Source organism: Saccostrea cucullata, unplaced genomic scaffold (genome assembly GCF_032062105.1).
Source record: "Saccostrea cucullata isolate Sc308-1 unplaced genomic scaffold, CSIRO_AGI_Scuc_v1 ctg3485, whole genome shotgun sequence".
In the NCBI taxonomy this organism is placed as follows: Eukaryota; Metazoa; Mollusca; class Bivalvia; order Ostreida; family Ostreidae; genus Saccostrea; species Saccostrea cuccullata.
Genome location: NW_026919658.1, coordinates 126885 through 145293, shown reverse-complemented (window position 1 = coordinate 145293; position 18409 = coordinate 126885). Strand labels below are relative to the sequence as shown.

Below are 18409 nucleotides of genomic sequence, written 5' to 3'. Positions count from 1 at the left end.
CTAAGGTAGTACGATCCTTAGGTTCCTTAAATCAGGCGTTAAATAATTGAAAATCTTCATAAAAAAGCCTTGAATTCTCCAAGTAATGTGTAGAAATTCTTAAAACTTCATCATAAATGTTAACCATATGATTCATATCATATAAAGAAATAAGTAAATCTAATATATAGGGATCAGTAACTTTGAAATTCTTATCGAAAATTGAAAAACAGATTCAGTAGGACTAAAAAAATATAGGTATCAAGGCATTTGAATAAAAGTGCATGATTTGTAGACTTAAACGATACTACTTGTTTTCTGTTTTCTTCAGTTATTTTATGATACATAGTGTTTAAAGGGCTTTCTTTCATAATGATTGCAAAACACAATAATACATTTCTTATCTCATACATTTGTAGCAAGAGTTTCTTAAGGAGATTAAAAGAGATTAAAGGAAACTGTCAAATGTATAATTTGATAGATACTTTATGAGGTACAAACATCAGCTTTAATAAGACCGTCTCTAAAACTTCAATGAACATGAGATCACATCAAGTTGGTTAAAATGAAAATTGTTGCTTGAAAGATTTTAATTGCAAAATTGCATTTTTAGACTTCCTGAATAACATTATAAAGATTCTTAAAGAGTTGAGAAAAAAACCGCGGATCAGATAATTTTTTTTTTTTTTTTTTTTTTGCTGACAAGGTCATTGTATTAATCATTAAACTTGCGAAATGATGACCTGAAATTTGACTGTTGATAGCCTTGTTTCAATACCTTATCAGTATAGTGTGCCATGTTAAGAAAATAATCTTAAGTAAGTATATTATTGCGTCTCGAATATACTGAATATAGATACATAAGTAAGAGAATTTGACGAATGAAAAGTTGAAGTTATGACTTTCGTCATGAAGCTTTTTTGTTTGGTTACTACTAACGTCTTTTTCTAGTAAAATGTCCAAATACGAAACAGATGTGTCAGACCCTGTAGCATCTTCTATTTCCAGCTTACTAAGATATATCGAGTCGACATATGAATGGAGGTAACTTTTATCAATTAATAATATTTTGAAATAGCGAAATTGAAATGTCGAGATAAAAGCCACAGCAAGTGTCCTCCTCTTATTATTTGAATTGTTGAATGAATTCTGCTTTAGATGAATACATAACCAGGTCTACATAAAAAGCGAGTCGTAACATTTTTCGTTACTTCCAAGTCCATTCTTAAGGAGCAACAACTTAATCGTTGAGTCAGATTCAAATGATTATGGTGTCTATTATCGTCAAGGCTGACAGAATATTAAAGCAGCCTCTATTATGTTATGCGTCATAGTAGTGCACTGGAAGGGTCTATTGATGGAGAAAACAATTAAGCATGCATTAAATGATAATCATTTTCGTTTCATTTGCCAAGAAAGTTTATGAGAAGGTTACCTCCAAATATTTAAAATAATTCTAAAAATAATCATGTTTAATCTTTAATAATTCGCATAGATCTGTTGTTATAATACCTTTTATCTCAAATTTTTGTGAAAGTATAAACTCATACATAATTGATCCTTAAAAACAGTGTAAAATGATATGGCGTACCTCTTTCTTAACAGTTTTTTTTATATAAAATAAATTATGACATTGTTTCAACAGTGTTTGACTTAAATTTGTGGTAATGAAACATGGAGGTAGAGAACAGTTTTCAAGATCCATAAAGTATAATGCCTCACATCACCGAAAAATGGACATTCCCTATTCTGAAAAAAGTATGTTAGTTTTGCTGCTTTAAGAGTTAAAAATGTCAATCATTTTGAATGTCGGTATCAGCTGATCAGACTAGGAAAATCTTTTGATGTAAATCTTTTGCAATTAAATGATTGAGGTTGTGAAATGGCTCTGAAAATGAAATGACTATTTTTTAAAGATCATAAGTCCTGACACATATACATACTTGTTTATGTCTTCTTTTTGTTTAAGTTTTCTAATGTATTTGCTACAGAAGAGCATTTATTGAGGTGAGACCCCAGGAGTCTAGGAAGGAAAGATTCCTGAAAGAAAGTTAAACAGGAATGCAATCTTAGAAATTGAATTCCTCTTCAGAGGAATATAAATGCAGCTAGGTTGTTATTTTAACACAATATATTCCAATTGTAATTTAATAGTTTATAGTAAGTTCTGGACTCCGAGGATTATACATGTAGATATGTTGTCGATAAGGAACTTCAAAATTCTCCAGATATTAATTACAGAATCTGTAATGGCCACTTTCAAATTTGATTTCTGTTTCTCTTGAATCTTTGGTGTTTTGTTTTTAGAATCCTTATTTGATTTAAATTATTTCTATAATGCAAAATATAAATGTACACAATAGAGAACAGGAGTACGACTATATAAACAAACGGACACTTTTCGACCAGAAAAGCTTAAATTGGCATTCACTACGGTAGATGTAAAATGGTTCAGCCTCCTTTGCAATCAAGTAAATGCAACAGATTTGTTTACTGCATCAATCCATTTTTGATCATAATCATCAAACTGAATTATACATGTAGTGTTTCTAGTCTTATTTCTTCCTGTTGTTGCATTCATCAAGGAAACATTTGAAGTTTTATTTTTGTGAGAACTATATATATTATTCTATGTTTCCCCTAACCCTGGCATTCAAAAAATAAAAACACAAGTGGTACTTGTGTCAAAATGAAAACAAAATGAAGAAACAAAAATGTTCGATCTGAATAAAAAATACAAAAAGTGCAATCATGTGAAAATGATAGAATACATAATCCCCTGGCAATTCCAGAAGTGAGATCAGACGACTTATGTCTTAATATAACGTCAATAATATTTAATCAAACTTCCATTTTTTTAAATGGCACATCATTCACAGTTGTATTTTGAAAAATTTTCGAACGTGATAACAATCAGTATATCAAAATCAATTGAATATTCTACATCAACGAGTATGAACCATTTCTTAACTACAATAAGTTAAATAATATTGTATAATTTCTCAATATCGACCATTGAGTTCCTGTTAGTACACTTATTTCTTTAAAAGTATGTTAATGAATTTTTCATTCAATGAAAGTTACGTCACAAAACTTCTCCAAAGCAATGAATGAGTTAAAGGATTTCCACAATATTGATCGGTGACTTCCTGTTAGTACACTAATTTCCTTTAAAAATATGATTTTTTATTCAATGCAAATTACGTCAAAAATGTTCTCTAAAGCAATGAATAAATATAAAACGATTATATATGGTTGTCAAGAGATAATCATAACCAAAACATAAATTGATTGTGATCCACAGAAAAAAAAACTGGTTGTGAGTGATTTAAAGTGTCAAATGATTGAACATATAAGAAATCTTGATGGATGAATCGATGAAATGGAGCAGTTGGTTATAGTTTTACTGCATTGCTACATACATAGCTGTATCACCGGGTCTGTGAGGCAGATTAGATTGTTTAGAGTTTGTTCGACGAACACTCTTTTTTGGTTGAGTCATCTTGATGTAGTCATCTACCATATCATCATCAGACTCCTCTGACTTTGTGTCCACTGATTTTCCATGTCTCTGATTCTAAAGATGCAAATTTATTTTTCATTATCTTCAAACATAAAGAATTTTAATTATCCCATTTAGCATTAATTAACTAGAGATGATAACAATAAGCAACATTGATATTTAAAATTTCAAATTACATTAACGACAGGGAATTAGTAATGACATAAACTTATGATTTCTGCTTCAAAAACAGTGTAGAGCAATCTGTATCAAAACGTATTTAAAACAAATCCCTATCTTTAAGCATAAAAAATCGTATTTTATTTTAGTGTAACATGTTTACACAGAACCAGATTTATTATACCTCGTAAAAATGTGAACTGGAGGAAGTGTCTGTGACGTCGTGGATATAAAAATTAGAAGTTGCATTAAATTCTGTAGGTTTTCTAGACAATTCTTGGTCATCATTAAAATTAAAGGTCCCTTTAGATGATCCTGAATTTTCTGCTGTAGAATTCCTGGTAAGAAAATTTTCATAAGAAGATCACTCCACTAGAAGTTCCAGAGAAAAGCTGAGTGTTATTTATAATCTTCATTTCTCCTGACAAATCTAGTGATATTTATAAGAATACAAAGAAACGAGATATTTTGTTTCTAATAATCAAACATCTATTTGTTCCTTGAAAAACATTAGGATTATTCATAAAATTATTATGTCGTTATTGGCTTTCAACTCAGCATTGTAAATAAACATAAAGTACACTTTCAAAGTTAATGGTAAATATTTGTTCACAAAAATGACTTTCAAAGCATACTTTGGTGTCCTCTTGTGCCATTTGAAACAAACAAAACCCATGATAAGCATTCCAATCAGTAGACCACAGCCCCCAGATCCTGAGAGAACTAGCCAGAAGGTATGATCTGTCAAAGAAAGTCATTGTATGAATCATCATGAACTCTAATGTATTTAAAAAGTTCAACAATTCATGTTGAATTGAAACACGTCAATCAAATAATTATAATGCATTTATGTAGGAAATTCATTTTTCTTTTTTTTATATAGAAATAATATATTAGGTTCAAATAACCCATGAGTACTTCATTGATATGGAGTTGAATCACATAATAAGTTGCAGTTTTGTTATGTATTTTCTAAAGGCTTTATACCAGTATGTAAACCGTTTAGAATGTTTCTCTATTTCATCACTTATCTATCTATAAAATGTACCGTATTGTAATACAAAGAAATTTTGATAGTTATTAATGTTTGAATTTAATACCATGACAAATATGCTCTTGAATCCATTCCTGTGTATTGTTGGCCATTTTCATTCATGGAACAGAAGATACATGGTTTATCCATAAAAAGTACCTTCGCTGAAAAGTAATAATATTATATACGAAGTATTTTGAGACCGATTTAAGAAAAATATTTGTATAAGTTCTTACCAGACCTCACTTAATTCATATCTTTCTGTTGACACAAAACATAAAACGTCTAAAAATTATTTACAGATACATGTATTTTAGATTGAATTTTACTTCCTACAATAAATCGATTTCAATTTCTTCCTCAATCTTTATTCTAAACATATTTAGTATCGGAAATACTAAACTCTTGATTTTAATAAATATATAATGCACTTGATTATATACAGACGTAAATTATTATGAAAACATTACCTTATTTATTAAACCAACTGCATTAACAACAAACTTAGCAGCAGGGCAAATTGAAACAATAACTGCACTAACGGAGCCTTTCAATATCTGTATTGTAAACAGTTAGGTAACTCTGTCATGATAATAAAATGTTCAGATTTAAAATTTGAAAACTCTGTAATGATGGATGCCATACTCACTTTGTTCATTTAAAGGATAATTTTTACTGAGTGAAAAAACATCCGCTAAAAAGAGTTACAAAAACATACCTTACCTTGCTTATATACAATTGTCATGTAATTATTCATTTTCAAATATCTAGATCAATGACCTACATGCTTTTTATGTAGTGTTTCATAAGGTTTTAACACTAGGAATATTTTTTGTAATCTCAATATCATGAGTAACGAATCGTATTTGCTAACGAAATTGATAGTGCTGAAAACTGGTGCTAAAACGTAAGATATCGAATAAAAGGTTGTAAATATTCCAGTTCAAATGTTTTCGGTTGTTTTTCTATTTTACCATTTTTTAATTATTATTTTAAACGTGTCAAATTAACGAGCTAAACAAGAACAACATATAAACAGCATGTGGGTGTTGATAGCCTCGGTTTATCATTGTTGATTCTTTTTGCAATCATAAAATGCAGTAAATAAATACCATTTATCTCATTTTTGTGAAACGAAAAGTTTCCCACGTCCATGGCTCCTTAATAAAGGAGTCATTCAAAAAAAACAAAAAAACAAAAAAAAAAAACAAAAAAAAAAAACAAGATTTTTGAAACATAAATATATCCGTCCATAAAACTCTTGATTTATCGACATTTAATCTGCTTTTTAATTGACATTTCCTCAATTTATGACTGAGCTGAAAGCGGAAATCATATATTTCAACCAGTAACATAGTAAATAAAGCAAATAAGCTTAACCACTAATGTTATGAAATATATAGAGATAACAAACAGCGTTTAAGGGGGCCGACTAGTGTTTTATTGCGTGAAAACTACAAAAGCGAAACTCTTTATTTGTAAACTATATATAACTTACATTGTCTCAAGTGCATATGCCAAGTTTGGGGAAAATCTACCGTTCAAGTATTTATAAGGGACCTTCTCAAAATACAGGTACATTTATATGATAGGATTATATAGGAAAGTGCCATTTTTGGCACTTTTCAGCAAATGATACAACTACTACAATAGACTTTTTGCTCAAATTATAATATATGATGAGTAACACTGCATTGTACATTATATGTAAGAAACAACAAACTCTACCGTCTTTTTTCCAGAGGGGACATCTCAAAATACCAAAAATTAACGAATTTTCTTTTTATAGTGTACTAAAATATGAAGCATACTAAAGATTTATACAAAAATAATGAAAATAGAGGGAAGATTCTCAAATTTCTATGTTTTAAATTTCAGCACCATATATATATTACTTTTTCTTTTATAGCATTTTTATTACCCCTTCTTTAAGAGCCTCACGTTATCATAACGTCGAAAACACAATCTTACAATCACTTGAAAAATCTTTTTAAAAATCAGATATATGAAATTGTAATTAAATTTTTCAACCAATAATTTCTTAATTTTATCATTTTTCTTTAATTAAGTGCAAAAATTGCTTATAAACTGTAAATAAGCTTCATTTTACTATGATGCGCAAAATATCGCGCAGTGGAAACTACAGTCGGTCCCCTTAAGCTTAAAAGTCCATTAAACAATACAAATCAGCAGAAAAAGCTCGGACCTATCAAAAATTAGAGGAGGGACCAGGTGACATAGAAGAGTGAACGTTCCCTACCGAGCGCTCAAAACCGTCGTATGCTCCTTGTATGATCGGAGGAAAACTGAAAAATCTGTCGACAAATCAGTTTATGAAAAATGACTTATTAAGCAGTATGAAAAAGGTCAGTCAGTATTTGTCTTTATGATACATTGTATCTGCTGAGGTCATTGTACTGACTATAAAACTTATGAAATAATGACTTTAAACGAGACTGTTGATTTTCTTGTTAATTTAGATTGTATGCAGGTGAAAGGATATATCGCTGTATAAGTAGGGGAGGTTGGCTATTGAAAGGATAAGGTCACCACGTTCACAATAAAGTTTTGTCGGTAGATTACCAAATGTTACAATATGAGACAGAGGAGTCTAACGTGGTATCTTTTATTTCAAGGTCAGTGGGATATATCGTATCGACGTATGAATGGAAATAAACATTGAAAATTAACATAACGTCGTCTATATATCTAAATATTAATTTGGAGGACTGGTAATATAATTGTATTCTTATTTTAGGGCATGAAATTTTGAACAAATTTTGTTTTATTTAAAACAAAAAGGTCTGCAAATAACGGGTAGAGGTGGTACCCATTGGAACTCAAGCATTTTTAAAATATCAACTTCAGAGTACTTGACGTGTATAAAATCAGAATTTTTTGAATAGAATATATTGCAAGTGACCAATGACAAGGTAAGTAAATACGTTGTTCACAAGTTCAATTTTTATTGACCAGTCAGCTGTTTATGACGTAAAGATGGTAGAATTTTTAATGAATAGTGAGGTTATGCTGTATAAAAAGTTGAAATGTCTAATGATTCTTGTGATTTTTTTTCAATCTTTGCTTAACCCCACTTTCTGAATATATTGTTGCACAGTAAGCGTGAAGCTAGTGCCGGTTTAAGTGTGGTTTACAGAAGGTGACTTAGTAGAATATTTACTTGAACCTGAGGATCAGTATCTTTGTAGGTTGACAAAAACTTGATTTGGACTTTAACTCACTTTTTTATATTTTATAGTCTGAAGAACATGCAAATTCATGTACATGTAAAATGCAAGCAAGTAGGAACTTGAATGATAACGAATTCACATAATCAACGATAGGGTACATGTAACTTCTCTTTGGCGGTAGTGTTGGATTTCTCTTGAATTCGGTCCTTAAGTTTCTTTTTCTGTTAAAAGTATAGCAAATCTAAATTTCGCTTTTTCGTTTTAAAAGGGAATATTTTAATTTATGGTTTGATTGATTCTAACTGAATAGCAAGAGGGGGGTTGCACTTTCTTATACTTATATCAGTCCATGCAAAGGTTCTGATAAACGATTGTGACTTCCTTTGGACTATCTTTTTAAGCGCACAAATACTTATGGTTTTTTATGGATACCAAAAAAGTGTTTTCTATCAAAAAATAGTAATCGATTTGTAACTGAATTTGCCATAAACACTTCTTAAATATAAAAATTTAAGGCCTTTTAATCTCGCCTACTACGATGATGTCATGGACTATAGCTAGTTTGACACGTAGCTTCATTGTATTTGAACCTTATACAGCTTCTCTTGTAGCAAGTTCTATGAAAAATTAAACAAGAATTATCCGACCAAAATGGAAACATTTTCTAGAATGTATTGATCAGTACCTTTTAAACTTAATAAATTGAAGATATGTAGATCTCATGAAAAGCTGCAGAAAGAAACACTTATACACAATAACGTACTAGAATAACGGGCACAGACCATGAAAATATCATTAATTCAACGAAATCCTCACCAAATATCTCAAAATGCATGAATACATGTACTCTTTAAACATGTGTGTTATCAACTAAGAATATTAGATTCTACTTTTACTCTGAAACGAAACTCCTTTTAGCTAGAGTTATAACACAACAGAAAGTTTAAATTCTGTATGGAGGTCACATTCGCGTGATATCTACAATATTTTTCATAAACATGGTGACTTTAACTTTTTAATCGCCAATTCACCTTACTTATGCAGTAATATACCTTTGTCACCTGCATACTGTTTATACCAGTTCACACTTGTTTATACACGCATCTCTCATTCATTCGATACGGAAGAGCATGTTCTATGTATGTATAATTTCTAAAACGAAGTAGGTTATTGAATAAAAGGTCAAATTGATTGAGCAAGAATATCAACCGTCACGTTTACAGTTATCATTTCGTAAGTTTAATGGTCAATACAATGACTTTGTCGGCAAAAGCAATTTATCATTATGTCAGATGCTGACAAACTTTTTTCATATTGACTGTTAGGCCATCATTAACACACTGAGTCATGTCAAAGGATTTTTCCTTTTTTATTTTCCTGAACATGACAAGGAGCACACGGTGGGTGTGACCGGTCGGTACAGGATGTTCAGTCTTCTATTTCACCTGATGTTTGGGATGACCGTATCTGCTCCGCTCAAATTTTGTAAAGTTTATAGGCTCGAATACTGTTCGTCATCTCCATATAAGATCAGTTGCCGTGGAGGAATTAGCATCCTCTACCGACCGACCACAACCATCTAGCTAGGTTTAGGACCTCCATAGAAAATATGCCTTAAAATTATTGTGAGAAAATGAATATAGGGTTCAGTAAATATAATCTTAAACAGCAAACGTTCTGATTATGCAAACGTTCTGATTATAAATGACTTACTTTTACTTGAGACGAGATCATTCACCGTAAAAGTGCTTGGAACAGCTTCCACATTCTGGGGGATTATATTGAGTTAGCCGTCTTTCGATAAACTTTCTTGATTGACATGATATGCAATAAAATAATGTTGAATTATGGGGAAAGTATCGTATAAGTAGAATTTTAGCGAGGATTTAATTTTGGCATTTTTAGCGAGGGTGCCGAGATCGCTAAAATTGAATAACGCATTGCATTTTATTTGTAAAAGGTATTTACCGAGCATTTTAAAATCGCTAAAATTACATCTCGCTAAAAATAAAATACCAGTTATTAAGGACAAATCGCCAAATTTGCCTCTCGCTAAAATTTCCACTTATACGGTAATAAGCGCACAACACTTCCCATCACTTTTCAGAACAATTTAGACAATAGCTACAACAATAGAAAAATTAAATCATCAGAATTGATGTAGATTTTGACAGTGTTTTAATCGTGTGCTTTTCAATACTCTATAAACAATTGTCCTTATTGGGAAAACCATTTTTCGACAAAGTAGAGAGACCTCTATTCGTATGAATTAAAAACAAGAACCGTAGCAAAAACAAAATACAAAATACCAGGTACGCTCCACTCTCAATCGGATTTTCAAACTAAAAATCTCCCAATTTAATGCATATTTTTATCAACATCCATTCGTAATAATTACATATCTTTCAATTCAAACGTATTTCCATCATAACTTTGGACTGGATGATTAATGCATTCAGCACTAGAATGATTGTTAGTAAGGTTCTTTAAACACATTTCCGGATTGTCGTAGTTTCTGAACACCATATTGCGATAACCCACGTCCTCTAAAATTTCCTGGTTTCTATGTGGGTTTGTCATCTACATTTGAATAAATTAAGTATCTTTTAAACATTAAGTAAAAAACAAAATTTTAACATTAAATTTCAAAACAATTATGGGACAATTATCATTGAAGAAAATTGTTATGGCTGAAAGAAGGAGAGGATCAATGCATGATAGACGAGAATGAATCAAAATCTGTATCCTGTAATAGTCTGGTCCGATTTATAGAAAAAAATACTTCTAACGGCAAATAATTATTATTTGGTCCAGCATACTTTTTTAACCTATTTCGAGTATGCTGAATCCGAAAAAATATGCTGGCCTTCATGAAAATGGCGTTAAAGAGGTCAAAATGGCGATTCAAAATGGCGGACATACAATTTTTCTAATTTTCTCTTAATATCGTTAAAAAAGGAGAAATAATGTGTGAATATCTCACTGAGTGTAATATAAGTGTAAAAATGATAATAGAATGCTAACATTATTAGTTTAAATCAGAAAATTTAGTCGTTTCTACACATAATTCGAATTTTCTCTGATTTTTTGGTCTTTTGTTCTATATTCCGCTTTGTTCAGGATTTTTCACATTTGAAAATATCCATACACTGCAGATTTGTATTTTTTTTCTGAATCTCACTATTCTACAACTGAATGGTGGCGCAGCTGACAGTTAAAAGTCAAAATGGCGATTCAAAATGGCGGATATTCATCTTTTTTTTTTTAAAAAATTATTTCTTAATGTCGTTTACATAGGAGAAAGGATTTGTGAATATCTTACTGAGCGTATTACAACTATGCAAAATGCCAACAGAACACCAATTTGATCACTTTAAATTGGAAAATTTAGTCGTTCAAATTTGAAATGTGTTAAATAGCTCAAAATGGCGATTCAAAATGACGTCTGATACACTCGAATTTCGTTGAAACTCTTAATTCTAGTTCGTTTTTCAAAAAATAAATTATAGTTTGTTTTTTCATATATATAGTATATTGATTAGTCCATTAAATATGAACAAAAAATACTTGAAAACGAATTAAGAGTTTCTAAATTTCCCCCTTCGTATTTGACCGTACGTGTTCCAAAGCCTTTGAGGCTCCGTCCACCTAAAATCACTCCCGATCCTTTAATTATCAACTTAAACTTCTTTCTAAACATCCCTCGGCACAACATCAAATATAACTGAAGAAATTCTTGTCCGATTTCATCGAACACTTTGTTCTTGCGTTTTAGCACTTATAAGAACTTATTATTATCCCCTAACATCTTCTATTCCAGGTTTATTTGGTAAATGTTTCAGTCTGTCTTCGGAATTTTGGTATTTTCAACATTTAAGTAAAATGGTGCCCCGTGTCATGGATGACAACCCCCTTGGCATGTAAAAGATCGTTTCTCTGGAATTCAAAAAAGAGTAAGCTCACTGGGGGCCGCCAGAGAAACCAAAATCCTTCAAAAACCTATCATTCAAACTGATATAGTTTGCCGAAATATGGGTGAAAAATTGCCGACTTGGCGTTCAACAATATACAATCAATCAACCAACACTCAAGGAACAACACATTCATGTTCAAATGTTAAAAGTCTATTTTGTTATCCAAAACCATATACAAAATGAACTAGAGGTACTGTGAGCAATTAGCTCACTAAATGATACCCTGGTCTCCTATATGAATATAATGACAGTGTCCATGTTTTGCTATGGGAAACCCAAATTATGTGTCGGATCAAAAAGTAAAATAGGAAGTCAGAATGGCAATATGTAATAAAGATTCTGTGAAAGTTTCATCAAATTTCATTCAGTGGTATGAGAGGAGTTGCGGATAAGAGATTGGTACCCCAAAGAGTAACAGACAAACGGACGGACATACCGATTACGCTTTACCCTCCCGCTTTTCAAGCGGGGGATATAAAAAAAATCTCTGATATTCAAGACATGTAGCTCTTTGATTTGTGACCTCGTATACCTTTGTTGTCTTTTAGGGTAGAAAAGTCATTCTATTAGCAAGAAAATTCTCAAACTTGATCATCTGAAATCACATTTTTGTGAGAAGAGTTATGCAATTTAAGATCGCCTGCAGATTCCTCGAGATTCCTATCACTTACAAGCTTTCGTACCAATAGGCCTAAGCCATTCCTGAGTTGGATCTAGTCAAACTTCTCTTGACAACATTTCTTGAACACTTCAAGAACTTTACAAAGCAACTTGATCCATACTTCTTTTGTGAGGATAGTGTAAGGTTGTATCAAGAATCGAGGGGGGGGGGGGTTAAACACAAACATTTTCTTCTTTCAGATTTTGTAACTTTCAAATTTTTTTAATTTATATACACTGTTCAATACAAAAATATCCTTTCACAGCTTGAAATATTTGAGAATCAGTTGAATTTTTGAATGAAAATAACAAAATGAAAATGTAGGGATACAGAATCAGAGCTGGACAATCCACAAAATTTATGGTTTACGTATATTATACTGACAATTCTTAATATATATGTCTATATTTGGATATTATAATATTATATTCAGATTTATATGATGTAACAATTTCTAGCCCTATAATTGGCCGTGGTCAATCATTTTAAAAATCATACTCAGTTATGTTGCAATAGACCTTCCACATGAACATAAACATTTTTATTCTACACTGGACTAAAAATAGATCAAGAATTCCCAACAACTGAATGTTCACTCGCCTTAATGCTCGAGGGATACTGCTCTTGGGGTAGCTTAATTTTCATATTGTCCTCAAAACAGCAATTATTGCATGATATTATTAACTTTTTATATGAAGAAGCATGGTGAGACAGGTAAAAGGTAAAATGTCTTCGGAATTGTCGTCAAAGATTTATCTTAACAATAGAAGTAATTAAACAAATTTAAAATCTGTGTTATAAAAATCCTAAGTCATTAACAAAAATATCCTCCAACTTTCATTGCATATTTGAACATTATTTCATGAATAAAAAAAAAACAATTCAAACTGTAATTTATTTTCTGCCAAACGAACCAGAATTAAGCAGTTTGGGTATTTTACGAAATTCGAGTGTATAAGACATCATTTGAATAGCCATTTTGAGCTAATTAACACATTTCAAATTTATCGACTAGATTTTCCGATTTAAAGTGATCAAATCAGTGTTCTATTGTCATTTTACATAGTTGTACTACGCTCAGTAAAATATTCAAAAATCCTTTCTCCCATGTAAACGACATTAAGAATTCAATAATTTGAAGAAAAAGATGAATATCCGCCATTTTGAATCGCCATTTTGACTTTTAACTTAGAGCTGCACTATCATTTAATTGTAGAATAGTGAGATGTAGAGGGAAAAATACAAATCTGAAGTGTATGGATATTTGCAAATGTAAAATCCTGAACAAAGAAGAATATAGAAACAATAGACAAAAAAAGTCAGAGAAAATTCGAATTAAGCATAAAAACGACTAAATTTTCTGAGTTTAACTAATAATGTTAGCATCCTATTATAATTCTTATAATTTTATTACACTCAGTTAGATATTCACTCATTACTTCTCCATTTTGAACAACATTGAGAGAAAATTGAAAAAATGGATGTCCGCCATTTTGAATCGCCATTTTGACCTCTTTAACGCCATTTTCATGAAGGCCAGCATATTTTTTCGGATTCAGCATACTCGAAATAGGTTAAAAAAGTATGCTGGACCAAATAATAATTATTTGCCGTTAGAAGTTATTTCTAGCCTTCATTTTAAAAATCAGGACCAGACTATAACTGAAACTCACCACATTCTATCACAGCTTTGTCATATGGTGAAACAGCAATCTATTGTAATAATCTTTATCTTTGTAAACTTACCCGGATGTTTGTATTTAAGGATTGGATGTCTTGGTATCTACCATTTTCTGTTTGCTCGACGTTTGCAGCTTCCCGGTAGCTAAGTTGATTCCCAGTGTCAATGAGGTGAACACTTTCAGTTTGATTTCGTCTTTTTCTGTAAAATTGGATAAACGGTAGTAATATCTTATTCAGTCACCGATACTTAAGGAAATTAGAGTTTTGAAAATGTGTTTGGTAGTTATTAAGAATTAAGATAAGGTTTCTTCAAATGTAGTAGTTTAATCATGCACATTTATTGAATTTGATAATGCTACCATTGCTTTAATGTTATTGCATTTCTATATGATTTGAATTGGCTTTTTTGCTGACAAAATAAAGGCATTTTCTTTTATATCTATTTATGTTATAAATGATACATATCTTGTGATTGTTCGTCGATCAAAAATAGATATTATTAATTTTCTGTAGCAATATTCGACTATTCTGTTCCTTCTGTGAAATCAAATTATAAGACAATATAGAATAAAGAAGAAACAAAATTAATATTTCTCTCTTCTTTTTTCATGTGATCTATTTCCATCAAAAACTAGCTCAGTTGACCTGGCTTTGGACTTGTAACAATAACAAAAGAATATAAATATTGATTTTATCCACATTATAGACTTGAAATTTTTAAAGTTTCTTCAACTTGATAAACCAGTCACTGTAGCATAGTGGTAAAGCGTTCGCTTCGTGAATGGGAGGCCCTAGGCCTTGTTCGATTCTCGTTCGCGATTTCTCGAAACAGTTGCTGTTCCAACAGTCATACATACAACGGCACATTTTTCAATAAATTAAATACAGTATATAACATACTTAATTATACTTTGAATGTTTCTTCATGCAGGTGTATATAAAAAAATGTCTTCCATTGTATGTTAGTAAGGGAATTAACATAACAGCTATTGCAGAAAAAATTACATAAACCGCTTATTTTTTCTGCAACAGCTGTGACATTAAAGAATTTAACAAAGAATTTCTAACCCTTGTAGAAACTTTATATTAATTTCTTTAAATTCATAAATAAATGAATATTAGATGATACCTTGAAGCTGCTTTTCTTGCATTATTGCCTCTAAATATTAACATCACAATTATCATTCCTAAGGCAAAGCTAAATAGCCCCACACCTATGGATACAGGAACAACATCAACTGCAAATTTAAAATAAAAAGCATCATCAATGTACGTGTGTACATTCATTCAACCATTCTCAATTAGATCACGATTATTAGAATAAAACGGAAAAAAATATTAACTAAAATTAATAGTAAGTTAAATTCTATCTTCCATTTTGTTCACTTTGACAATCAAAAGAATTTTTATTCACAAGATTAATTTTACCTGTGGGGATATGTGTATATGTGTCACCTTCTGCTACTGTAACTCTCGGTTCAAATCCAACAGACGCACTTGTACTTGAGTCTACTCCCCCTGTAGCGTAATCAAAAGAGCAAATGATTAATCTTAGGAAAACAACTATTTTGAATTTTAAAACCTCGTATTCAAGATAAATAGAACAATAATGAAATATGTGTTACGATATTTACCGAGTCCTAATTAAATGAATTATCTAAATTTAATATACATCATCATCTACGAAGATGCATTAGGAGATTGTTTCACTAAACAAGTCAAATAGATTAATCTAATATCCTTTTCTGCGCGAATAGTATTCTTCTTCTTTTTTAGATTTTGATTTAATAGTATAATACTATTAAAATAGTATTCAACGGTATGAAAATCACATAACTAAGAATCCTAAATACTAATTACCCGTCCCTCTGGTGCTTGATCTGGATGATTCTGGATATTCAGAATGCAAAATTGTCTGTTCTTTTGTGATATAATCTAGGAAAAAAAACATGCCCTGAATGTACATCAACTAACAGAGCTAAATATACTATAGATAAAATCCCGTAAAAGTGTATACATGAAAAGTTAAACATATTTTTTTTTCAATGGTTATAATTAGTTTTTTTTTACCGGTAATTGATTAGAATCATTTTTAGTGATGGTGTTAAAAAAGTACATACTAGTAGTTAAAGAAATGCAAAAATGAAATGCTTAGGTGGAAAAGCTTTAAAATCATTATGAACTTCTTCATTAAATATGTAGATAACAAATTCTTTTAAGCTCACAAGTACATTGCAAAAAGAATCAAAATCAGAACAAAGAAGGACCTCCAAAATATGAGGAGAGTGGGGTCAGGTGCCATGAGGAATAACCATGCCTTGTCAACTTGTTTACTTAATTTGGGTAAAGCCGACTTGCACTTCCTGTCATGAACGGACAAACGATGAAAATTATAAAAACAAAAGGTTTATGCCTGTTTGGAGACTGGTTGTTATTGTTGTTGCTGTCGTTGTTTTCTGTGAAGCCCGGTCTGTTAATGACGGTATTGCAGATATTTTCTTTGCGGGATATGTAAAGACAATTTCCTCTCCTCCATTTGCGCCTGGCTTATAGATAGGACCAACTAAAACATTTCAAAGTACCATTATAAATAGACAGTTACATCTAATTTTAATAAATCAAGCAGCGCAGCTTTCATTTAAAGAATAGAAAGAGCTAGGTTCACTTTATGCATAAAATGGCCCTGTCCTAATATCAATTAATTGACGTTGACCGTCCTTCCCATTTCAAGTATCAAAATAAAGTAGAGACTGCGCGCTTTCATGTTCTGTAAAAAAAATTGCAATTTGAGAATGTAGGTATTGGAAAACAGGCTTTTAGAAAATTCATAATGCAGAAAACATGCGTATTTGACTACTTTCAGCAAAGAATTAAAATATAAGCACAGCTCACGAACCATGCAAAATTATAAACATGTTTTTCATCTTCAAAAACAGATCTTTCATTTTGTAATTCCATTTTAAGAACGATAATAAAATAAAGAATAATTTTTTTTTAAAAAGTTACATGATATGGTAAAAAAAATGACGCAATTTATGACGTCAAAATACATAGACTAGAGGAAAAACTATGTTATGTTCAGTAGATACAAGGTCACCAACATTCCAAATGAAAAAAAACTGCATTTTTAACCTAAACTCCGCAGTTGTGATTTTTCAGAAATTTTCAGGGCCAAAAAAAACCCCCTAAGTGGCTCTTGCTCTTTGTATTAAAGATTGTTGATTTTAATATAGGCGATAGGGGAGAAACAGATTAAATCAATCCGACTACATATAAGTTCAAAATACGAAGTCAAATTCAATTCAACTTTGTGATTAAAATTACAATTGCAAATTGAGTTTTGAGGTAATCAAATAATTAATTCAGATGTTATAATCAAAGGTAACTGCAAAGTCATATAGTATAATTCTATCTCATTATACTTAGAAAGAGTCTTACAGTTACATAATGGAAGTGTCGTTTTCCAGTATGCACATGTATTCAAGTTCTTTTGACACACGCTATCTAAAAAGAAACGGATACACTAGTTACCAAAATTTATCAGTATTGTTTTAAAGATATCAATATTTTACTAAAGCAAACTACCTCTTAATTAGACAAATCCTTCTGAGAAAATTGTGTTTATATATCATACATTACGATTCTTACAGACCAACATAGTGTCCTGTCTACCGCTATTGTAGATTTGATTACCATTTGCAAAATGATAGTCTACGTGTATTTTATTTGAACAACAATCGTTACTTACCATCCATTTTTTTTAATGTTTCTCACATGATACACGGACTTTTGAAGACTGCAGTAAAATTATAGAAAAACGTGAACGCGACGTTTACAAATTTGAGACCGTTTTAATTCAAGGAAAAGTAGAATTCAAAAGAGTGTTATAAATACTTACAATAAAAAATGATGGATATCTATCATCATTTGGAGACAGTTTATATAACAATCAGTACTTTCCAAAGTTTACTTCCCCTTTCCGTTTCCACTTCACACAACAAAGATGTTTCTCAATAAATCTGAACGAAAAGTGGGATGTTTCGATACATGATGATATAATCGCTTATCTAATTAATAATCTTCCCACATTCTGAACACAATAGACATTTGGGAGAAAGGAAAACATCAAATTAAAAATATATTTTAGCCAAATTTAACTATATCAAATGTGAAATAACTGAGCTGGACAATAATTTTATAAATCCA

At 30.8% G+C, this 18409-nt stretch overlaps 2 protein-coding genes across 2 annotated transcripts; both read right to left on the bottom strand.

Moving 5' to 3' along the window:
• Nucleotides 1-2566: 2566 nt before the first annotated feature.
• On the bottom strand, nucleotides 2567-5080 carry LOC134235603 (uncharacterized). The gene is made up of 5 exons (XM_062717743.1): nucleotides 4931-5080; nucleotides 4762-4858; nucleotides 4297-4402; nucleotides 3846-3999; nucleotides 2567-3556 (listed from the first exon to the last, which is right to left on the bottom strand). Exons 2-5 carry the CDS (start codon nucleotides 4811-4813, stop codon nucleotides 3383-3385), a joined length of 486 nt encoding a protein of 161 aa, XP_062573727.1. The 5' UTR covers nucleotides 4814-4858; nucleotides 4931-5080; the 3' UTR covers nucleotides 2567-3382.
• Nucleotides 5081-10268: 5188 nt separating this feature from the next.
• On the bottom strand, nucleotides 10269-18095 carry LOC134235592 (uncharacterized). Its single transcript, XM_062717734.1, has 8 exons — nucleotides 17952-18095; nucleotides 17642-17707; nucleotides 16617-16766; nucleotides 16064-16138; nucleotides 15632-15721; nucleotides 15333-15441; nucleotides 14267-14402; nucleotides 10269-10465 (listed from the first exon to the last, which is right to left on the bottom strand). The coding sequence occupies exons 1-8, from the start codon at nucleotides 17956-17958 to the stop codon at nucleotides 10280-10282; spliced, it is 819 nt and encodes a 272-aa protein (XP_062573718.1). The 5' UTR covers nucleotides 17959-18095; the 3' UTR covers nucleotides 10269-10279.
• Between the last annotated feature and the right edge of the window lie 314 nt (nucleotides 18096-18409).